At 47.4% G+C, this 24,484-nt stretch overlaps 2 protein-coding genes across 2 annotated transcripts in view; one reads left to right on the top strand and one right to left on the bottom strand.

The window, feature by feature from the left end:
* Window positions 1–5,843, top strand: part of LOC115482433 (protein FAM131C-like) — a 30,980-nt gene extending 25,137 nt beyond the window's left edge. Inside the window, 5 exon segments of the mRNA XM_030222179.1 lie at window positions 127–161; window positions 163–225; window positions 227–311; window positions 2,033–2,143; window positions 5,488–5,843. Of these exon segments, the coding sequence (XP_030078039.1) occupies window positions 127–161; window positions 163–225; window positions 227–311; window positions 2,033–2,143; window positions 5,488–5,843 (650 nt within the window).
* Window positions 5,844–14,443: 8,600 nt separating this feature from the next.
* LOC115482432 (chloride channel protein ClC-Kb-like) overlaps window positions 14,444–24,484 on the bottom strand; it is a 15,954-nt gene continuing 5,913 nt past the window's right edge. Inside the window, exons 2-7 of the mRNA XM_030222178.1 lie at window positions 21,944–22,157; window positions 20,029–20,162; window positions 19,094–19,188; window positions 18,389–18,472; window positions 16,794–16,880; window positions 14,444–14,526 (exon numbers count right to left, since the gene is read on the bottom strand). Of these exons, the coding sequence (XP_030078038.1) occupies window positions 14,479–14,526; window positions 16,794–16,880; window positions 18,389–18,472; window positions 19,094–19,188; window positions 20,029–20,162; window positions 21,944–22,157 (662 nt within the window). The 3' untranslated portion in view covers window positions 14,444–14,478. The remainder of the gene's footprint in view (window positions 14,527–16,793; window positions 16,881–18,388; window positions 18,473–19,093; window positions 19,189–20,028; window positions 20,163–21,943; window positions 22,158–24,484) is intronic.

Genomic DNA, 24,484 nt, shown 5'->3' with positions numbered 1-24,484 from the left:
CTCCTTCAATCTAGACTTGGTGAGCCGCTAACCTTTTCCTAGCTTTTCACCGCAGCCTGGGTACAGGATACCAGAATGTGGATGCGTCAGCCTATCTGGGGCCCATTTGCTTTATCTTTCGCACAGGTTTAGTACAGACCATCAAAGACCATATCACCAAGACCCACGGCCATGGCTCGTGGCCGGGTCGCCCACCTGATCGAGTGGAAGGGGTGGCGTGCACTGGCAGTCGGGCTGGGACCCCTCACTCCCGGACGAAGACCATTACTCCTACCTCACCGATGAGCTGAAGGAGGCACGCTTTGCGGCAGGTACCAGCAGGGGCATTGGTGGGGCAGATACTTGGAGTGGCAGAAGGAAAAAGGAGACAAAAGATCCACAAGGTGGAAGGGAAGAGGAAATGGGAGACTGAGAGTAAATCTGTGTTAGAGCACCAGTAAGGTGAGGGAAACATTAAAGGGAGGGGAGGAGAGCGGACAGGAGACTATTGGTTGATCTGGAGAGACTCAGCTCACCCCACAGTTACTGTCTGAGAGAGTTTCCAGATCCTGTTTAGATGAACATCCTCCAAACATTCAATATATGTGATAGGTGTACAAGACCTAAGCAAAAGGGATTATATTATACTTGCTACATTGGTACAGTTCACAGTTATGCCTGGCAAATTCATCTAAAATCTAGACAGTGTGAGTTCTGCAGATTGGGGTCAAAGGTGCATAAGTACATAAGTATCGCCACACTGAGACAGACAAAAGGTCCATCAAGCCCCATCCTGTTTCCAACAGTGGCCAATCCAGGTCACAAATACCTGGCAAGATCCCCAAAAAGTACAAAACATTTTATGCTGCTTATCCCGGAAATAAACAGTGGATTTTCCCCAAGTCCATTTTAATAATGGTCTCTGGTCTTTTCCTTTAGGAAGCCGTCCAGACCTTTTTAAAACCCCGCTAAGCTAACCGCCTTTATCACATTCTCTAACAAGGAATTCCAGAGTTTAATTACATGTTGAGACCTTTCCTATAATCAATGTGAAGGAGTCAGTACAGAAGTTGCCATGGTGATGAAGAAAACTAGAGGTGCTGTAGGTTGTTCTCTCAGCCACTGAGATTCTAATATGCACCGCGTCCGGATGACACGACACAATCAGCCTGTCCTCTGACGCATCTATGATAATAGCACTGAAAGAATAAACAGATGGAGGACTGGAGATGGGGAAGAAGTATTTTTCACAGCTTTGGTGCAATCAAGCTGAGGTCGGGCCGAGTCATCGATTCAGCCTGGAGAGAGGTGAAACATGATGTCCTGTGCAGGAGCTGGAATCACCCTCACCCACAAAACCCTAAGGAGAGAGACTGACTCTGTTACCAGATGCTCCTTAAGAGCTGCTGCATTTATTATCAGTGATGCAAGGCTAGGCGGGAGCTGATGCGAGGGGGGGGGCTAGGGTAGGGGGAGAAATTAATTCAAAGGGGAGCTGCTGGCCACAGGAAAAGCTGATGCAATAGGGATATTTTGAGTTAACGGGGAGGACAGATTAATGCCAAGGGGTGGAGGGGTTGCTGAGGCAGCGAGGAGGGGTGGAATGCAACATTAATGCCAAGGGGGCATTTCTGGGGTAGTGGAAACAGATTGATGCCAAGGGGGAAATTGCTGGTGTAGGGTGGAGTGACTGGTGTCAGTGGGTGGGGGATTGCTGGGGTAGGGCAGAGAGGAGAGAAGCTGATGCCAAAACTGTGAAATGATGCTCCTGGAACAAGGTTCCAACTGGATCCAGATTCGTACAACAGGAACTTGTGGTCTTGCTTTTCCGAGGGAATGCAATGAGGAAACCCAGGACTGGATCAACCCTGGTGGGTGAATCTGGATACAGTTGACAACCTCTGGAAATATCTCACTCTGTAGCCTTCAGTCACACTCACAGCGGCAGTAAACCTCTCTCTTTAGATTTGCCGTCCTTGGCGTCATCTTTCCTCTGTATTTTCATTGAGTGTACCAGATTCTCAGGGAGTCTCTCTGTTTTCTGATATTACAGGTGTAGCAGAACAATTTGCCATTACTGAAGCCACACTAAGCGCTTGGTCCTCATTGGATGATGAAGAAATGCATTGTGGGAACGGCTCCCAAGATGTCCTCCAGCTTCAGGGTAGAGTGTCTCTCTTTCTTTTGCCTTACTCGGGATCCAGCTTGCAAAATGTTCAGTCACAGTGCAGTGTGCTACAGTATTGCCATGCCAAACCCTGCCACAGTCCCTCTGGCCGGAGCCTTTCCCTCTTTGTACACAGGTATATTTAAGCATATGGATCTGTCCCAGACATTTAATGACCACATTTCTCTCAATTTATAAACACTTACTTCAAAAGCAGTTTGCAAGATGGCGGTCTGATTGTATCAAGGTTATCACTTGTTCCATGCAAACAACTTTTCAGAAGTCAGCTCTAGATTTTCTCAGCTCTGATGCTCAGAAGCAAACGCGGGCGCCAGGGGCGTAGCCAGACCTCGCTGGGAGGGGAGGCCAGAACCCGTGGTGGTGGGGCACTGTTTAGCCACCCCCCCCCCTGTCACCCCCCAGCTGCCGCAGCCGCCACATTGGACCCCCCCCGCACCCCCCCTCCATCGCCCTCCCCAGTCGCCGCAGCGCCGCACATTGGACCCCCCTCCTGCCACCCTCCCCCGCTGCCCGTCCGCCGCCGCATCAGATACCTCGTTTGCTGCAGCCGAACAGAGTCTTCTTTAGTTCAGCGCGGAATAGCGCCTTCATTCAAGGAAGTTCCTGCTGTGATCAGCTGTTTCTGACGCCTTACGTGCAGGATCACAGCAGGAACTTCCTTGAACGAAGGCGCTATTCCGGCGCTGAACTAAAGAAGACTCTGTTCGGCTGCAGCAAATGAGGAATCTGATGCGGCGGCGGGGGCGGACGGCGGCGGGGGAGGGTTGGTGGCGGGAGGGGGGTTCAAGGGGATCATCGCCAGGGGAGCCAGGGCCAAATCTAGGGGCCCAGTCCCCTCAGGCCCCACGTAGCTACGCCACTGGCAGGCACTAGAGGCCATTGGCGCTGGGACTAACGCCTGAACTTGCTACCGCCGAATGCTTACAGCCAGTGAGCGAGTGAAATGACGAGCTCGCAGGATCTGAGTGCAATGAGCATGTAATGCATGCTAAACGGGCATCATTCTCCCCAATGCTAGCGAGCAGCAGCGTGCAACAAGAACGCTCCTCCCGTGGCAAACCTACGCCAGCTCAGAGCTGGTGTTAGGGTTGTGCCACGCTGTGGGGAGGGGGATAACCTCTTGTCAAAGCCCTGGTGGTCCATCAAGCCCAGCATCCTGTTTCCAACAGTGGCCAATCCAGGGCACAAGTACTACTACTACTACTACTACTATTTAGCATTTCTATAGCGCTACAAGGCGTACGCAGCGCTGCACAAACATAGAAGAAAGACAGTCCCTGCTCAAGAGCTTACAATCTAATAGACAAAAATAAATAAAGTAAGCAAATCAAATCAATTAATGTGAACGGGAAGGAAGAGAGGAGGGTAGGTGGAGGCGAGTGGTTACAAGTGGTTACGAGTCAAAAGCAATGTTAAAGAGGTGGGCTTTCAGTCTAGATTTAAAGGTGGCCAAGGATGGGGCAAGACGAAGGGGCTCAGGAAGTCTGGAGTTGGCAGTAGTGGAGAAGGGAACAGATAAGAAGGATTTATCCATGGAGCGGAGTACACGGGAAGGGGTGTAGGGAAGGACAAGTGTGGAGAGATACTGGGGAGCAGCAGAGTGAATACATTTATAGGTTAGTAGAAGAAGTTTGAACAGGATGCGAAAACGGATAGGGAGCCAGTGAAGGGTCTTGAGGAGAGGGGTAGTATGAGTAAAGCGACCCTGGCGGAAGACGAGACGGGCAGCAGAGTTTTGAACCGACTGAGAGGGGAGAGGTGACTAAGTGGGAGGCCAGCAAGAAGCAGATTGCAGTAGTCTAAACGAGAGGTGACAAGGGTGTGGATGAGGGTTTGGTAGAGTGCTCGGAAAGAAAGGGGCGGATTTTACGGATGTTGTAAAGAAGAAACGACAGGTTTTGGCAATCTGCTGGATATGAGCAGAGAAGGAGAGAGAAGAGTCAAAGATGACCCCCAAGGTTTCGAGCTGAGGAGACAGAGAATGAGAGAGCCATCAACAGAAATAGAAAATGGGGGGAGCGGGGAGGTGGGTTTGGGGGGGAAAATGAGAAGCTCGGTTTTGGTCATATTTAATTTCAGGTGGCGTTGAGACATCCAGACAGCAATGTCAGACAAGCACGCTGAAACTTTGGCAAGATCCCAAAACAGTACAATACATTTTATGCTGCTTATCCTAGAAATAAGAAGTGGATTTTCCCCAAGTCCATTTCAATGATGGTTTATGGACTTTTCTTTTAGGAAGCTGTAAACCTTTTTTAAACCCCAGTAAGCTAACTGCTTTTACTACATTTTCTAGCAAAGAATTCTAGAGTTTAATTACATGTTGAGTGAAGAAATAGTTTCTCCAATTCATTTTAAATTTACTACATTGTAGCTTCATCGCATGCCCCCTAGTCCTAGTATTTTAGGAAAGCGTGAACAGACGCTTCACATCTACCCGTTCAACTCCAATCATTATTTTATAGACCTCTATCATATCTCCTCTCAGCCATCTTTTCTCCAAGCTGAAGAGCTCTAGTAGCTTTAGCCTTTCCTCATAGGAAGTCGTCCCATCCCCTTTATCATTTCATCGCCCTTCTCTGTACTGTTCTAATTGCACTATATCTTTTTGAGATGCAGTGACCAGAATTGCATACAATATTCGAGGTGCGGTCGCACCATGGAGCGATACAAAGGCATTATAACGTCCTCATTTCTTTCCTAATAATACCTAACATTCTATTTGCTTTCTTAGCCGCAGCAGCACACTGAGCAGAAGGTTTCAACGTATCATCAACGACGATACCTAGATCCCTTTCTTGGTTGGTGACTCCTAACCTGGAACCTTGCATGACGTAGCTATAATTCGGGTTCCTCTTTCCCACATGCATCACTTTGCACTTGCTCACAATAAACGTCATCTGCCATTTAGATGCCCAGTCTCCCAGTCTCGTAAGGTCCGCTTGTAATTTTTCACAATCCTCCCGTGATTTAACGGCTTTGAATAACTTTGTGTCATCAGCAAATTTAATTACCTCACTACTTATTCCCATCTCTAGGTCATTTATAAATATGTTAAAAGCAGCGGTCCCAGCACAGACCCCTTAGGAACCCCACTAACTACCCTTCTCCATTGAAAATACTATGGCAGTCAACGGCTTAAAAACCACCGTGGGCTGAATATTATTTATATGTATGTATTATTTATTTATTTATTTGATACCTGTATCCCACATTATCTGAATGCAATTATGTGGCTGGGGGGTGGGGGGTAATAGTACCCCCTGAATTGTCACAGGGACTGTAGAGACTTTTGTTTAATTCTTCATTTTTCCTTCCAGACCTGGAAAACATTTATCTTCGGGGAAGGCTTCTGAGTGGCCCCCAGGGACTGGGCAGTTCTAATCTGGACGGCAGCCTTCGGACCTACTGCTGCTCTTCTCTGACCTCCCCCATCCTCTCACACCTGCACCTGAGGGCTGAGGAATGGACCTTAGGGGAGGGCCACCCTTCTCTGACGGGCAGCTCCGAAAAGCAGAACCCCTCCCCGGTGGAGAACGGAGAAGCCCCAGTCAGCACCCAGAAGCACCCCATGCATAGCTTCTTCCATTATGTGGACAGTAGTTCCCTGTCGGAGGATGAGGTGTTTATAACTAGTCCCACCTTCTGCACTGAGATGGAGGGAAGACAGAGGTAAGGATGGTGAAAGGGTGGAACAGACCAGCTGATTCTAGCATCCGCTCAGCCAGCCGTGTACAGAGAGCGGAGGCCAACACCAATCATGGATCTTCATGAGGCAAGCGAGAACTGCTCGCTGAGTCCGTCCAAGTCCAGACGTGCTGGCTATGGTTTGCAATCTCTGTTGGGGAGGGAGCGATGCTCACTTTTTTTGTATCTCTTGCAATTTTAATACTCCTGCAAGTAGTGCAGGGGGTGCCAGAGCAAACAGGAATAGCACCCACACGTCTGTGGTATCCTGCGTGTGCTGGCAAGGTGTCATGCTGGAAACGCTTGCACACAGAACCAGTCCTGTGGCCATGTTGATTTCACGCTGGCTAGCTCATCCCAGCTTTTCTGTGAATATTTTGCCGGCTTGTGAACGAGTCTTTTCTTGTCAACATTGTTTCTTGCAGGCTCGTAATGTGATGATAAGCCAGATTCTAGCATAGTACACAGGATGCTACATCACCATTTCACTTATGAAACCGGGAGACTGCGCTCAGGAAACATGGCGATCCCCCGCAGATTGTGTAATCCACGCATCAGCAAAAGCACCTGCTGTTATCACAGTCCAGCTGCTCATCACCCAGTGCCATCATCGGACCCCACGAGCCTTAGAGCTTTGCCTGGTTCTTGGAGCTGTGCTGACAGCAGATGATTTTAATGATGCATTTAATCACTTTTATAAAGGCTCGTTCTCTGTGGGTACAGAACCTTCTATAAGGTGTCCCAGTGACTCTGTGTCCTCCCAGTGAAGTCAGCACACAACGCAACGGTTTAGTGGGTCCCCAGTATCAGAGGTATCTTTACTGACATTGGAGAACAGAACTTTGAAAATACCTAGTCCGGCCATGAGGATCCCTGAGCAGAGTACGGATAAATGGCCAAGGTCACCTACCACTTTTACGTAATATTATCCCAGACAGACAGGATCATCTGACATAAAGGCAGGGAAAGCTTCAATTCGTTCTAAAAGCTCTTTCATAGGTCTCTGATCCACACTTCCAGAGGTTAATTTTCAGCCCCTTTTCCACCTCTTTCCTCTTCCTAGGGGACAGAGAAGGTCTGTCTTCCACCCTCCTGTAGGGGGAAGTGTCTCCTCCTAGCTATTAACCCTTTTCATATGCTTAGAGTTTTGCCCTCTGCTGGCAGAACATAGTTATAGGTCTCTCACTTCAGTACTATATTGACCCCTTACTCCTAGTGTATCCCTAAAACAGAGGCACATAATGGTACAAATAACAACCCCTGTGCCCTACACGTGGATTGATATCGCTCTGGGAATGGATTTAGGAGTCTTTACTGAAGAACTGCAGGGGCCAATATTCAATGGTGGAGAACCGGGTAAAACAGGCTGCAGCCTGGGTTATGTCTCACGGACTGGCTGCAGGTCCGCAGTGGCAAAGGTGGAGAGCTTGATGTCATAAGCTCTGCACACATGGTTTCCTCACACACATAGAAAATTTGCACCCAGAGCTGTAACCAAATTGTGTTTGATTAATGTGCACACAAGAAATGTGCTCAAATATGAGAGAGCACACTGGACACCTTGGAAATATACACACATGGGTTGTGTCCTAGCAGCAGAATTAATATTTTGCACATGATTTAACTGGCAGCTGAACGAGTGTATTTGACAATTACAAAAACACAGCATACCGCACTTCCACCTTAGCCCTGTGTTCAGCAACACAAACCCCTCGTCTCCTCATCTCCCTGCTGGCCTTTAACCCATCCCCTTCACAAAACAAGAAAAAAGTTGCAGGCAACATGTTCACACTAAGGAGAAGAAACAGACATAAAATCCTCAGTGGTGCTGGGTCAGAGGAAAGAGTTAACCTTTTACCTCTCTTCGAGCCCCACAATAAAGCCCCAGCATTACTGAGCCTTGCACTCATTCTGAGGCCCTCTGCGTACTTCTTTGCATCGGAGTTTAATAGATAATACCTTAAGTACATAAACATAAGTATTGTCATACTGGGACAGACCGAAGGTCCATCAAGCCCAGCATCCTGTTTCCAACAGTGGCCAATCCAGGTCACAAATACCTGGCAAGATCCCAAAAAGAAGAATACATTTTATGCTGCTTATTTATCCTTTCCCCAAGTCCATTTTAATAATGTTCTATGGACTTTTCCTTTAGGAAGCCAGCCAAACCTTTTTTTAAATCCTGCTAAGCTAATCGCTTTTTACTACATTCTCTGGCAACAAATTCCAGAGTTTAATTGCACGTTGAGTGAAGACTCTGAGGAAAGGGGGAGTAGGAGGAGTAGGCTCTTGAACAACACTAGTAGGCGACGTAGATTAGGAACAATCTCTTTATTTAAATATACACTCGACTCAACACAGCCGAGTGTATATTTAAATAAAGAGATTGTTCCTAATGTACGTCGCCTACTAGTTGTTCAAGAGCCTACTCCTCCTACTCCCCCTTTCCTCAGATTCTACTTTTCGTAGGAATTTGTGTACCTCCACCCTTGTGGTGGTTTGGCTTGCACGTTGAGTGAAGAAACATTTTCTCCGATTCGTTCCAAATGTACTACTTTGTAGCTTCATTACCTGTGCAGTGCACTGATGTCTACATGAGTCCTTGTGCACTGATGTCCTGTGTGCTAAACTCCTTTTAGTGTAGGGCTGCCACAATAGTACAGAAAACTGTGCCCAGACCCCGCCTTGTGCTCCGTGATAAGCCTCACGCACTTTGCCTTTGAATTAATAGAGTCTAACGGCCTGTGTTGCAAAGACTGAAGGAGCTGAAAGCAGGTGTTGTGCTTTCTATAGCTTGCTGAATTCAAGCAATAAGTTGTAAAGGGCCAATGGCCACAGACAGTCCATGTTTTCTGAATATTGACAATGAATAGTCAAAAGATTTGCATTTATTTGGTCTGAGAATTTGCATAACTTGGTTACCCAGAAAACCTGGCCTGCGGCCTTTGAAGACCCTCTCCATAGGGTCCGAAGGTGTGTTGTTCCAGCACTGTGTCTAGAGCTGAGCTCCTGCTTTGAGTAGCCGTCCCTGAAGGCACTCCAGGCTTAAATAAATGTCTTGGCAATTCATCTCCCGTCCTGTTTTCCCCAATGCGGTATGTAAGCCTGCCTGTGCTCTTGAGATGTTGTCATCGTTCAGTGCACTGTGATCCTGTGGATAAGACAATGCTACAGAAATATGAATTATTATTGCTTTCTAGATAAGAGCAAAGATGTTGCTTCTGTAATGTGTTTATAGAACAACACTGAGTCAGCCAAACGTCAATGCTACGCTTTCCCAGTAAAGGTGAATAAGGCAGGAGACAGAGATGAAAGGGGTCTTGCCCAACAGAGGAGACCTGCTACAGGGCATTGCCATTGTCATACCAGTGATTGCTCAGATCACCTCTTAGGAACAGGGTTGCCAGGTGGAAAATTTCTTTCCCACCCAAACCAGCCTAAATCCAGCCCAAAACCCGCCCAAATTCAAACCCCGCCCCTGACACCCCCACCCCTGCCCCCGCCATCATCACCCCGCCCCCGCCGTCATCAACCCCGCCCCCGCCGTCATCGGCCCCCCCCCCATCATCGCCCAGCCCAGAACGTCACTAGCCCCGCCCAAAACGTCACTAGCCCCGCCCCCGCGGCCGAAAAAAAACGCCTAAAAACCGCCCAAAAGACAAAAAAGAAGCCCAAAAAACTGCAACCCGCCGCGGGCAAAAATTTCCCGCGGCGGGTCACGGAAAACCGCCCAATTGGGCGGTAAAACCGCCCACCTGGCAACACTGCTTAGGAACCCCCTCCCCCCCATAAACATATACATCATGAATATATATAGATATGTGGTTCTTAGGCCTAATGTATGCAAATGTGTCTCACTGAACCTTAATTACATCCAAATGTGAAGAAAGAGGGACAAGTAGACTTTGCCACTAGTTGCATCATATGCCAAAAATATTACTTCAATGTCTTGTCACAGTTCTACATTTATTGACTCATATTGTCATTAGAAATCCACAATTACACTCAGAAAGATAAACATCAGAGCTTATGTTTTGAGCTCGTTTATTTGTTCCTCTTTTCACATTTTGATGTAATTCTAGGTTGTTGGGGATTCACAGTCGATCACTGTTAATATAGAAGGGCATTTTACAGGATGTCCATGTTGAACCATCACATATGAACATCTATGTTTCATGTATTTTAGAACAAGATCTGTCAAAGTATGTCCTGGTCTAAACAGGGCATGCCCAGAAGTGCATTTTGGGAAGGGCCCAAAGGTGTACCGAGGGGGCCAGCTATTCTCTCCCTCCCACCCTCCCGCAACTGCAACTACAACATTGAGGCATACATTTGCTGGCAGGGATGCCAAACCTCACCAGCTGAAGAGGTCTTCTCCACGAGTCCCGCCTGTGCTGCCAGAGCAGGGCTTAAGTCGGCAGCGGAGTTCAGCCGCTGGCATCAGCAGTCCCGCACATGCTCAGTTCAGTCGCTCAAGAGAGCCAGCATCGGAGGCCAAAGTTCACCTGATGGCTTAAGTGCTGCTTGGACAGCGCAGGCGGGACTTGCAGAGGAGACTTCTTTGGTTGGTGGGGCTTGGCATTAAAGCAGAGGGGGCCTGAACTGAAGGTGAGGGGGCCCAGATCCTCCGAGGCCCCTCAGTGGCTATGCCACTGATTCTAAAATGAACGAGAAATATCCAACATGAGCATCCATTTTATAAAGTGAAACATCCAAATGCTGGATGTGGCAAAACAAGGGATGTGGACACCTTTGTGGCAGCTGAGAAACATCCGTGTCATCAAATGGCCCCACAGATGTCTGTGCAGAGCAGAGGGGGTTCCCTGATGGGGCTGAGAAGCTCAAATCCCACTTCAGCTCTTTGTCATTTTGTTTTAAATTGCGAGCCCTGAACATACTCTGCTTCAAGAGCTTTCGGCCTGGCAGATTTCTTATACTTTCAGGTACAGTAAGCATGTTTCTGTCCCTAGAGGGCTCGCAATTTCAAAAAAATTACAGAGAGCTGAAACAGGATTTGAACCTGACTCCCCTGGTTTTCAGCCCACTACACTAATCATTAGGCTAGTGCTCAGGGCTGTGTGGAGATCTCCTAAGAAGTTAATTTTTAAAAGATTGTAGTACTATGAAGGTCCATAGTTCCTGAGGCTGACATAGAGTCTGGTATCACTTGCTAGTTTCACATTCAGGAAAAGGAGGGGGACAGCAACCCCAAGGAGGGGGGGGGGATTAAGGAGGTAACTTGCCTTAACCCCTTCAGCGGACAGCTGCTCTTTCAGTGCACCTTTCTTTACCCTGGATGTGCCAAGTACCAGGTCTAAATGACACTGTCTATCTTTTTGGACACACAGGTCCCGTCCCCTTCTGTGATCGGAGTTGGACATTCATATTTGGGCCCCGCACCCCCTTCCATATGGGCGTACTGCAGTGTTAGACAGCTATATCCTGGCTTTATAAAATCGGGCTTTGGTTATCCAAGCAAAATGGATGTCTAAATACTGGTTTTCAGATGTCCACAACATGAATAGAGCTTTTAAAATAAGGGTTATATTCTCAGTGGACCAAGCCCTCTCCCGCTGACTTCCTTCTCCTATGACAAAAAGGCAGGATAACAGTTCCCAGAATGCTTTGCAATTTAGACATCTAAAAAGCAGCTGTCAAGCGACACATACTTTGGGTTACCTCTTGTTACTGGAATTTTGGGATTGTGTTATGAAGTAGTCAGTTTAAGGTGACCAGATAGCTCCATGTCTTATGCTGGAGGCAGTCCTGGTTTTACCCTGTCAATGGATTTAGTTCATTTCTGTAAGAAAGGCAAACCACCGCCTACAAAACCTGGTCTAACCTGGCCTGTCCTTTACGGAGTTATCCGGTCACCTTATGCTAAAGGCAGCCTGCCCACCCCTGGCTGATGAGTCGTTCTGTCATGATATGATAAAACCTGTACTCAGTGAAGCATTGTGTAACAGTTCACAGGATTTTTTAGCCAATGCCATGTTTTCCAAATGTGTTTTGTCCTGGAAATAATTAAAAACATTAAATCAGATCTGTGCAACTCCAGTCTGTGTAGCACTTGCTTTAGCAAAAGCCTTAGGGACCTGATCTCTGTGACACACGGAGCAGAATCAAGGCTCTTCAGAACATAACCATGCTTCTTGTAGTTTTGATTTCCCAATGGTATTCCCTAAGAAAAGCAAGTCTACAAGTCCCCGTCGGTTGTAAGAGAAGTTTAGTCAGCTTGAGACCGATACCCCTGACAGTATGATCCAACTGAGTGGTTCCTGATGAAGCCCTGTTATGGGTGAAACGAATCAGGCCCCGTTGAAAAACAACAGTTGAATTGTGGGGTTGTCAAGTCATCATTTATTAAGCTAAGTTGATGCATGCTATGCTGTAGCTTGAATACTTTTTTGTTATTCAGTTACTCTTAAAATTTGTGCTCTACTATGGGCAATTTTGTATGAGTGAAGCAGGGAACATTTACCCCATGAAAGAAACTAGTCACGGGCACAAAGTCTTTTATAGATAATAGTGTCTCGTTGACCAGACCTTGGCAGGAGCCTTGGTTTCTGAGGGTATTTCCCACTTTACTCATTTCACACAACCCTTTGGATTGTGTTTGGCTGTTTTTCAGTTCTCTGGAGAACTGGGTTCGATTCCCACTGCAGCTCCTTGTGACTCTGGGCAAGTCACTTAACCCTCCATTGCCCCTGGTACAAAATAAGTACCTGAATATATGTAAACCGCTTTGAATGTAGTTGCAAAAACCTCAGAAAGGCAGTATATCAAGTCCCATTCCCTTTCCCCCTTCTATAGTGATCCTGTGTGTTTATCCCACACATTCTTGAATTCTGTCACCGTTTTTGTGTTCACAACCCTCCCACGGGCATCCACCCCCCTTTCTGTGAAATTGCCCAGTACCTTAAAAGATGGAGCTCGATGACACGGTGGATGCAAAGCCAGCAGAATTTTCTAAGGGCGCAGCGCCATCGTACAGAACTAAACTGATTCTGAGATTTGGGAGATCCATGCAAGGGTTTCCTGATGAGTAAGGGTCTAGCTGGGTGGCCTTGGAGTCCAGTCCCAGGAGATATCAGACAGAAGCAGTGCTGTGATTCAGCTTATCAGATCTGCCTCTTTCTAGGAAGCTTTCACCATTCTTTTTTTGGTGCTTCCGGATAAGTGAGGACGGAGAAAACTACAGCTTTATTGTTCTGACATATAGATTTCAAAAATAACCTGTTATATGAACATCTTCAGACCGTGTGCATTGTAAATGTTTGCTGCCGTGTCTGCTCTAAAATGTTATGGAGCATCTGACAAGGTGGCTAAAAGCAGGTGGTCATTTCATACCATATTGCAGAATGTTTAACAAATCATTGGGAACAGGATATTATTGTACGTCAAAGGCCACTTCTGGCAAGTTGTCGGTCAGATCATGTGAACCGCAGACAGATTCTGAAATAAAGGCCAGGGAAGTAGCACTGGATAAGCCCCCCTGGTACCATTCAAAGTAGGGTGCTGGAAGTCTCCGTACAAGGGACACATACGAATAAGGTAACCTAGACTGTAAGGAAAGCACATGGGTTGCACCTGAAAAACCCTGTCCAACTTCCCTTGAGCAAGGTGGAACAAAAGGCCACATACTCACCTGAAAGGAAAATAAAGAGACAGCAGAGCCCAGGGTTCAGGTCATTTGTTCTGGAGTTCTTTGGGCTTGGTAAATCCTCTGATCTTAACCATCTCGAGGGTCCTGGCACCAAGAACCTTCACTCAGAGTTACTGGGAGATTTTCCCTCTGTCTGAATAGATCCACTGTCCCTCCACGGTCTCTAGCCAGTTCATTGCAGCAGAAGGGTCCAAAAGCCGGGAACCAGAGCTCCTCCAGAACCCTACATCACGGGCTCTAAATCCAGTTGTTAGGTGTCACTCGTTATCAAGGACTGTGACCCCTCCCTCTCCCCATGCACACAGTCCCCAGCCCCACTGAGCCACCAGGGCAACCAACCCAGCTTAATGTCACATTGACAGCACAAAATAGGCATGAAAAGTCATCTCATGACAATAAGCTTATGTGATCCACACCACTGTTCACAATGACCTTCAAAAGCAAAACTGAATGCCATCATTGTGCAACCAGTAACACAGTATAAAGAGTTGATTTATTGAACACCTTTTGATTGTGATTAGAAGACTTTGGTGACCCCTAATGAAGGAAATACCCGAAACTTGGCCAGGCTGGGTCCTCTTCTGTCTGCTCTCCAATCCCTGAAATGTTCTACTGCAAAATTATCAACACAGCTGAGAGATGGAACATTTTTTAAATTTATATGTTCATTTCAGAGCCAGACTTACAAGAAAGCAGAACAAAAAAGAATACATCTTAATATGGCTTCTCTTGATTGGGGTGTGCAGGGTTCCTCCAGATCGGATCAGCGCACATTTGGGCTCAGCAGTATCTTCGCTGACTCTGGCTTTAGGGGCTTTTGGTGTGTCAGGGGGGACCTCTCTCGCACTATGGTTGGGACCCCGAAACAGGCACAGCTGCTCCAGAAGATTGTGAGCTGTACAAACTGGGGGGGGGGGGGGGGGGGGGGGGGGAGGAGGGTTGCTCAGACACCACCCTTTCACTTTGGATTTCTGGGATTTGCCAGATCTTCAATTGCCGTTTTAAGCTAAAAAAGAAAAGAAAACTCCAGATTAATGGCTTCATTGTCTAAAACTCAAACCTCCACCCCTCAGCCTGGGTCAGTCTGTGAACCTAGAACCATCTTAAACCCTAACCTTATCCCCAAAAACCTAACCACAATACTATCCTAACCTTAATCATATCTTAACCCTAACCACAACTCTATCCTAAACCTGACTCTATCCCCATCTTAACCCTAAGCACAAATTTGTCCCAACCTTGACCCAATCCATAACTTAACCCTAACCAAACCCTGACCTTATCCATAACTTAACCCTAACCACAATTCTAGCCTAACCCTAACCCTATCCCCATCTTAACCCTAAATACAAATCTAGCCTAATCCTAACCCTAACCTTATCCTTATCTTAAGACTAACAACTCTATCCTAACCCTGACTTTATCTCCATCTTAACACTAACCACAAGTCTTTTCCCTAAACCTATCCTAATTTTATTATTATTGATTTTACAATAAGATTTATAAATCCTAATAATAAACAAACAAACATATTGGTTTGATTTGAGTATTTGTACTATTTAGATATCTTTAGAACTATTTTTATTTACTATATTGTATTTTATGTATTGTGTTTAGTTCTTTACTTTGTAATTTTATGTTTTCAAATTGTTGTAATCTGCTCAGAACTCTGGGGGATCAAGTGGAATAAATTACAACTACACATTTCTGTAACATGTATGCAGTGCTGTACACATTACATGCAGGTACTTTCTCTGTCCCTAGAGGGCTCACAATCTAAGTTTTTGTACCTAGGGCAACAGAGGGTTAAGTGACTTGCCCAGGATTACAAGGCGCCACAGTGGGAACTGAACCCACTTCCCCTGGAGCTCAGTTCTCCTCTACTCCATTCAATTGAAATAACCCTAACAACAACTCCATCCCAACCCTAACATTGACCATAACTGTAAACCTAGTTCTGTCCTAACCCTGCCACCATCCCAGTAGTGTAGCCACGTTGAGGGTGTGGGAGGAGCGGAGAACGGACTGCTGATGGCACCGGCACCAGTCCGTTTGGGGGAGCGGCCACTCCCCTGGTGACCCACTAGCTACAAATCCCAGCTCTAATATTGACCCCAAGCCTCCCATCCTACCCTAATCCCCTATCCCTAGCCTAACCCGAATCAGGATAATCAGACCTGAACCAGGCCAGATAGTAAGCTGAAATCGAGATGTGAATATTTACAGATTTCAGCTGTCTTCAAATGTAGAAAAACCAAAGTAATCGGACAAATCTGTATTTTAAAACATCAGCTCTAAACTGGGTCACAGCGACCCTGACCTTCCAAGTATGATAAAGAGGTGAATTACCACCCCAAAAAATACACTCAGATCAAGCTCTGCCCCCTTCCGACATCAGGTGATGCCACCGCCAACATTCCTTCCATTCTCCCCCAACATTGCTGCCATGAAGATAACGCAATAAAACTGAGGTTTCAGGCCTGCGGAGTCTCGCAGAACTTGCCCTGCCTCTCGTGTAAGAAACCACAATATTGTTGCACCACTTCTAACGGTGGAAACAGAGAGCAGAACCCCTGTGCACCATACGGGGAGGGAGGGGTATTGGGTCCAGCTCGTACCACGGCTGGCACTCTCTTGTGTTACTTTTCTGCGCTCATGGTTTGCTGATCTGCTTTGCTGGCTCAGGCGCATGTTTATTGCTGTGTGTGAAAACACAGTGACAAATTCTGAAGGCAGAGCCCAAAAATATTTGCAACATCTCTGAGGCCAAGCCAGGAGCATAGCCAGACTTTGTCGGGAGTGGGGCCAGAGCCCAAGGTGGGGGGGCATATTTTGGGCCACCTCCCTTCTGCCGCCCTCCCGCCGCCCTCTGCCCCCCCCCAGGCGCCGACACCGCTTCTGCTTGCCCGCCGCCGCTGCTCCCCCCCCCCCCCCCCACTGCCACTTCTGCCTCCCTGCTGCTGCTCCCGCTCCCCCACCCCACTGGAAGGTACCTTGGCTAAAGCGTTTGTCCCGTGCTGCTCTTACATTGCCTGGTGTCCTGCTTTCGAGCATGCTAAGTTTCATTAAAAATGAGCGTGCACGGCGCTGAAAAACAGGACAGAGTGCCAGCAACGTAAGAGCAGCACGGGACAAACGCCTTAGCTGGTGGAGGTTGGGTACCCCGGAGCCAGTTTGAGGGGGCCCAGGCCCCCATGGCCCCCCGAAGCTACACCACTGGGCCAAACCCCTTGGAGATTCCCCTCTCCCTGCCTCCCATAGCACACCCTGTACCTCGTTCCTGGTTACACAACCCACGATTCTTCCAGAGGAGGTCACAAAGGCGTACTGCAGGGTCAGCAGCTCAAAGAGGTTGTGTGCCTGCAGGAGGAAGCAGGAACCACATATTACATCTTTTGCTCTGTGCTGAGTTTATTCTACGGATGTGAATGAGGACTGTGTGACCTGGATCTTCCCCGCTTCCTCTCTGTCCTTCACACTAGCTCCCACAGTTCCTCTCTTGACAGATCCACCGCTTGTGATATTAGCATTGGGGTACCAGGAGGGCAGAGGAGCACAAACGACAGACATAACCTACTGCAAACAAAAGACGGGAGGCTTCTATTCTGTGACCCCTTTTTAATCTGAAGACTGTATACTAGGGTATACAGCAAAAATTTGCAAACCAGCCGGTCTGATGTTCAGGATATCCACAATGAATATGGATGAGCTCGATTTGCATACATTGCGAGCCCACTGTATAGGATAATGCACACAGTTAGTTAGGAGAAGTGTATAGTGTCTCCGTACCGGGAATAGCAGGGGATGCCACAGGGCAGGAGTGAGGTGCATTGGCTGAGCTGTGTATGGGGTGCTTCAAGGCAGGAGTGAGGTGCATTGGGGGTCACTGATAGATTTTACCATATGCCTCCATGTCTGTAGGCAGCAGCTCAGTCAGTCCTGGTTTTCTATCCATTAGATGCTTCAACTCTGATTCCCCCTCTGCAGGACAGGACTGAAGTTCATCGGCACTGGGGATCCTGTCCCTAGTCTGACTGTTCAATCCACTTTAATAAAAATGGGAATTTCAGTGCCAGGAATATCTAAGATACAGCCTGTGTGTCAGATATGAGGCATGGACTATGAGCCTGCAGCCTATCAATCCAGAGCAAAGATTTGGCAGGGGGGGGGGGGGGGCGGGGGGAGAGGTCCATGTACAACAGGGACAGTGGGATGGTGAATGCAGCAGTGCTAGTGGGGTTCCCAGTCCTCCCAGAAAAAAAATGAGGACCTGCAAGGTGAGGGAAGGAGAGTGAGAGGGAAAGGAAGAGGTGATCAGAAATATATGGGGAGGGGGGGGGGGGGAATGAATGGGAGACAGTGCACCACACAGAAAAGCAACACCACCCTACCATTTACCCAATCTCTACCCCCTACTCCGTCATGGGGCATTTACTGGAGAAGAGGAGAGGCAGGGCTGGGTTCCCAGGGGTGTGTCCCTACTTCCTAGGTAATCAGCTGGCTTTTTATAGCTGGCTACTGGCACCTCTGGCTTTTAGCTGGGCACCAGCAATACCCAGACCAATACCAGCATACTACCCCAATAAAGCAAGACATCCTTTCTGCTGCCTCAATTATCCAATTAGTGGACTGAATATTACAGCGAACAGAGTAACTCCTGGTTCCACCCAGATTCCACCTCGGACCGTCTTGGTGCATTCTGACCCAATCTTCAGCAGCAGTATCCGGGCAAATAGCGCCAAAAATCTGTGAATGGGAGGAAAGAACCTGCTCCTAATTGGGAATGATTGACACTGATATTACTCTGCCCCCTGCCTCCCCTTCATCTCCAGAACCGGACTCTGCCGGGGTCAGCAGAAGTGCAATACCTGATGCAGTGAGGTCCAGATGGACAGCTGCAAGGTCACTGGCTCTATGGTGCAGCCTTCACTAAGTTTACCTTCCAAAAGTTTCTGCAAGAGACAAAGAGACGCAGAGGACACTTAGCAGCAGTGGACAGTACGGTACGTTTATAAGAACTCCTGCGATTAACCATTCTGGTCAGCATCATGCCATTCTCCCTTGGGCTTTATAATGGTCCCTGACAGTGACTCCCTCCAAAATCCAGGCTGGGTCACAAGGTACCACTGAGGTGTGAATGACTGAGCCCCATGTGCTGCGAACCCTGCCTCCATGGCATCACCATATCCACAGGCAGAAACCCAAGACTTCCATGTGACAGGGCATGGTTTTGCTACTGTGAATGCTTTTTCTAGACCACTGATTCCCAAACCTGTTCTGGGGGGAACCCTAGCCAGTCTGGTTTTCAGGATATCCACAATGAATATGCATATGAGAGATTTGCTCATATGCTCTGATACCCCCCAGCACTAAAGATATCCAGATCCCCACCTTACTCTGATATTCCCCAGCACTATGGATATCCTGAAACCCACCTTACTGTGATACCCCCAGCACTACAGATATCGAGATATGTGTCTTACTCTGATACCCCCCAGCACTAGAGATATTCAGATCCCCACCTTACTCTGATATCCCACCCCCCTCCAGCACTGAGGTTTCCCAATACCTGCCTGAGACTGATTGTCCTCTGGCTGTTGTGAGTCATGAGTCTGGAGGAAGCGGATTAGCTCTGACCTCTTCACGGTGCCCACAAGTATCATCGATTCTGAAGAGAGAAAGAAGCAGAGAGAGAAGCCTGATTCACTGCCAGTTCCAGGTCCTGCCGCCTGCCATCTTCTCCTCATAAATGAGGACTTATCTGTCCCTGAGAACCAGGGGAACTGGGTTCGATTCCCACTGCAGCTCCTTGTGACTCTGGGCAAGTCACTTAACCCTCCATTGCCCCAGGTATACACTAACCTGCTTATCTTTGAACGAGAAGGCCAGCCAACTTCCGACACAAATCGGGAGATGGCCGGCCATCTCGTAAACCCAGCCAATCGGTATAATCGAAAGCCAATTTTGGCCAGCTTCAACTGCTTTCCATCGCAGGGCCGGCCAAAGTTAAAGGGGGCGTTTTGGCGGGGTACAGAACGCGGGACGGGGGCGTGGTTATGAGATGGCCGGCTTCAGCCGATAATGGAAAAAAGAAGGCCGGCTCTGACGAGCACTTGGCCAGCTTCACTTGGTCCATTTATTTTTAGGACCAAGCCTCAAAAAAGTGCCCCAACCGACCAGATGACCACCAGAAGGAATCAGTGATTCCCTCAAAAGAGGGACATGTCCAGGTAAATCCAGACATATGGTAACCCTATGCTAGGCCCTTGCCCCAGAACAGGAAGTAATGTCAGGGGGCAGGGGACCAGCCAAGCCGACAGCTGTGCGTCTGCGCCATGCACCCCTTTGCTGCCTGCACCCAGGGCGGACCGCCCCCACCGCCCCTTCCTTGGTACACTACTGTGTCAATCATATCTCCCTATCTTTTCCATTTCAGTTTTATCACAGCAGAATCAGTGAAACAGGGGAAGAAGTGTGGAAATGGAGCCTAACTCTGAAATAAAATCACCTGTGTTCTCTACCACTGGATACTCCAATGCTTCAGTAGAAGTCATGACCTTCAGAACGTCCTCGAAATTCGAATCCTTGGCCACCACCGTGATGTCAGTTCTCATGAACTCTTCAGTGGTCACTTTGTAGGAGCTGAGGAGAGAGATGGTTAAAAGTCTCGTTCCTGTTGTCAGGATAACCCTTTCCTGGATTTAGCCTACCAGGTCTAGCTTAGGGAAAGCAGAATTAAAAGTCCAGGAACTCAATGGGATTAAAACCAGAACTGGTCGAGTTGGTGACTCTGTTAGAGTCCGATATTGTACAGAAACATGACAATGCTTTTCTGATCCACAAGTCTTGCTTTTCATTCCCATTAAAGAACTGGTCAGATTTGCAGTAGGATGATCAAATTCCTTCCTGCACCAAAACCTTTGGGTCTTATCTAATGATCTCTGGCCCATTCACAGCACCAAGAAACTTATTCACAGCTAAGGATCAGCTGTGCCGTAGGGATCATGTGATGGCGACTTGTGGGGGAGGGGTGCATGTGAGCAAAGGAGAATTAGTGAACAGATGCACAAGAGAGTGCAAGAGAGTGTGTGACTAAACGGAACATATATGGACAGATGATTGAAAGCCTCGTGCAGTTCCAAACAGCTCTCTAAAAATAGCGCTGAAACAGCGCGGGAGTTTACCGCCCCTATTATCAGAGATAATAGCATGCAAATTCAAGCACGTTATTCACTCTGATCATAGGGTAAAATTACGGCAGGACTGTGCCAGAGCATGCACTCGGGCACAATCCACCCGCACTTGTTTGACAGGTCTAGGCTGTCATAAACCCAGACCTGTCAAACACAGGGGCTGGAGATCCACGGGACCACCAGATCCCCCAGTACCCCCACCCCGAGTCAAGCGACACCCCCGACACAAGTTCTGGGGGCTGGAGATCCAGTGGCTCTCCAGCCCCCCTACCCCCCCACCCCCGCATCCCCTCCCTTGAATGGAGCCCTGGTGGCCCAAAGGGCCATGAGTCAATCCCCTCCCGACCCCACCCCTGGTGGTCTTAGAGGCCCTTCCCCACCTCCCTACCTTCAGTGGTGGAGAAAGGTGGCCTCCCTCCTCTTCCATCGGTGCCACCTGGAAAATAGCAGTGCCCAGCCCTGCCCAGTGCATCCTGGGACGCACTGGGTGGGGCTTCACACCAATAAGGGAACCTGTGTTGGAGGGGGTCCAGCCCCCATGTCGTTGGGGAGGTGTTGAGTTGAGGTTCTTGCTCCTGCGGAGAGGGGGGTGCATGGGCTACTGCATTGGGGGGGGGGGGGGAATGGGGGGACCTGCTAGCATGCAAATGCATGCTGGACAGGGCTCACCATCCTCCCCAATGGTCTGCAAACCCTAACGCCAGCTCTGAGCTGACGTAGGGTTTGCCGAGGTTAGTGGGCCAATGTTTGGCACACTGGTTGCTGATCATTAGGGGGAATAGGTTTAGCATGCATTTGCCTGCTACTTGCGCTAAGAGCCCTGTTTTGCATGTATTTGCATGCTAGTAGCATTCAGAGCCCACAAGTGTTGTTCATGGGACGGTAGCAAAAGCAAGCAGTAGTATGACACTAACAGCCTCTAGCGCCTGCATTTGCTTCTGATCATCGGCCCATCAGAGAGCACAGAGTGGGTGAGAGAAAGAGATTCAGCACATGATGGAATCGAGAGTTTAAGTAAGTGAGAGAGGAGTGAGGGTCAGTGGGAGCAGATGGAGGAGTCAGTTAATGAGAACATGATGGGTGAGGGTCAGTGAATGAAGATGTGATGGGAATGAGAGTGAGAGTCTGAGGAGACGGATGAGCACGAGGATAAGTAAGTGGATGAGAACACAACGGGGGGGGGGGGGGGGGGTTGGAAAGGAGAACATAAAACATAGGAGAGGAACTCACCCGATATGCCGGCTTCTGATCCGGGGTAAGTACGGCAGCTTCTTGACAATAATAGTGCCTTCGTAGAAGGAGGGCTGAAATTTCTGGGATATGGCATTAGCGACCAGAACTGCCAGGATGACAGGCAAGATATGAGCAATCTGACCCGTGACTTCAAAAACCAGGAGGGCAGTGGAAAGTGAGTGGGTGACAGCGCCAGAAAATGCTGCAGCCCCTAGAGGAAATACCCAGAAACATTTAAACACGGCCCTTCGCTTTATTCCAACAAGTTACTTCAAGAACTTTACTTCCATTCATTTATGAATTATTTACAGATCGTTGTTGATGTGCACAACATCTATCAAGATGAATTTCATTCTTGGAAGGCACTTTCTCTACTGAATTTATAATCCATATTTCAGTCCAGGCAAGAGAAGAGACTTGTCCTATTTTCCCTGACCTACAAGTGAGAAGTGGTGGTGAGATTAGAACCTGGGTCTCAGGTGTCAAAGCAGTGCTGGGTTCAGATCTCCATCACTTCAGCTTGCTGGGTTTCCTGTTCAAACATGGTGCGTTTTTTGGTCTTGTGATACTGGTTGAGTGGGCTTGTTTAGGCTTTTGTCATTCTGATGTCCAGCTCTGGTTGCTGATCGGAACAGAGACACAGAGGAGAGCTGGACAGGACAGACAGGGACACAGAGAAGATGGATAACAGACATGCAGAGAGAAGAAATTCAAATGGACAGGCGACCCTGAAAGGACAGGAAAAACAGAGAAAAGCAAAGGAGACACTTGGACCAAATTGAATGGAAAAATAAAATTCTCAGCTTACAAAGGTAGGAAAAAAATTGTATTTTGAAGTTATCTATTGGGCTTTGGGAAATGTGCATATCTTGCATTTCCCTTTTTGTTTCTCTAATATTACTGTAAATGCAGAGTCTGACTTCTTGAAGTTCATCGTGTTTTGCCTTCATATTCTTTTTTTTATTTTTTTATTTATTTTACTTAATTACATTCACATTTATCATATAAATGTAAGGAAATACAGAAATTAATATAAAAAGGAAACATTTTCTCTCAACATATGTATTTACATAATTGTCCACAATTGGAAGATCCAAGATCAGGAAAACAATCTTAAAGAAAATAAGAAAAACTCAAAATGGTTAATCTTACACTTCACATTTTCTGAGGGAGGAAGGTTAATCGGTTATTGCAGCCGGTACAGTGGAAACAGATGAAGTTGCTGCAGAGGATTCTTCATCTGTTTCCACAAACTCTTATAATTTCTTAGGTTCAAACAAATAAGTAATAAGGAAATAAAACACTTACAAGGGAATCGCGCTAGGAAGGTCCCACCTAGGGCAGTGATTCCTGGCTTAAAAGCCAAGACTTCACACCTCCCCGTCTGCGATTCCCTTGATGTGTCAGGAAATATAGCATTTTGAACCCAAAAAACTATCAACCATGTATCGGAAATACAATTTCAAAACACTGTTCCTATCCAAATCAAAGACCAAAGTCACTAATAATATAACTCTATCTATAACTTCTGAATTTTCCAAAATGTCAGTTAAACTTACATCTCTTTTCTCTGATAAAGAAGATTTTAAAAAAATATAATTTTAGTCACCAAAAGGTGGTTATCAGAAGTTGCCTTCATATTTCTATTACTGATCTGTGGTTCCTTGTTTCATATTTGTCATGGGTCTGTCTGTGTATTACACGTGTGGCCAAGGTGTGATATTCTGCTAGCAAGTAATTTCTGTGTACAGATCTTATTGCAGTCCTGTTCTGTTTTCTCACTAGATGGGGTTCTGGTGTGTTTTAGGGTCCAGTGCAATATTTACAGTGCTGCCTTTTCACAGGTTGTTTGCTCTTTGGGTTGGTGAGGCCCCACCTAGAGTATTGTGTTCAGTTTTGGAGGCCGTATCTTGTTAAGGATGTAAAGAATTGAAGCGGTGCAAAGAAAAGCTACAAGAATGGTATGGGATTTGCGTTACAAGACGTATGAGGAGAGACTGGCTGAACTAAATATATACTCTGGAGGAAAGGAGAGAACAGGGGTGATATGATACAGATGTTCAATATTTGAAAGGTATTAATTCGCAAACGAACCTTTTCCGGAGATGGGAAGGTGGTAGAACGACGAGGACATGAAATGAGATTGAAGGGGGCAAACTCAAGAAAAATGTCAGGAAGTATTTTTTCACGGAGAGAGTAGTGGATGCTTGGAATGCCCTCCCATGGGAGGTGGTGGAAATGAAAACAGTAACGAATTCCAAACATGCGTGGGATAAACTAAAGGAATCTGTTCAGAAGGAATGGATCCTAAGGAGCTTAGCCGAGATTGGGTGGCAGAGCCGGTGGCGGGAGGCGGGGATAGTGGGCAGACTTATACGGTCTGTGCCCTGAAGAGCACAGGTACAATCAAAGTAGGGTATACACAAAAAGTAGCACCTATGAGTTATCTTGTGGGCAGACTGGATGGACCGTGCAGGTCTTTTTCTGCCGTCATCTACTATGTTACTATGTTTGCTCTTTGAGTCCTGGGAGTTAGTG

This window comes from Microcaecilia unicolor, chromosome 13 (genome assembly GCF_901765095.1).
Source record: "Microcaecilia unicolor chromosome 13, aMicUni1.1, whole genome shotgun sequence".
Taxonomy (NCBI): domain Eukaryota; kingdom Metazoa; phylum Chordata; class Amphibia; order Gymnophiona; family Siphonopidae; genus Microcaecilia; species Microcaecilia unicolor.
Note: the sequence above shows the minus strand (reverse complement) of the source record. Positions and strands in the feature narration are given on the sequence as shown.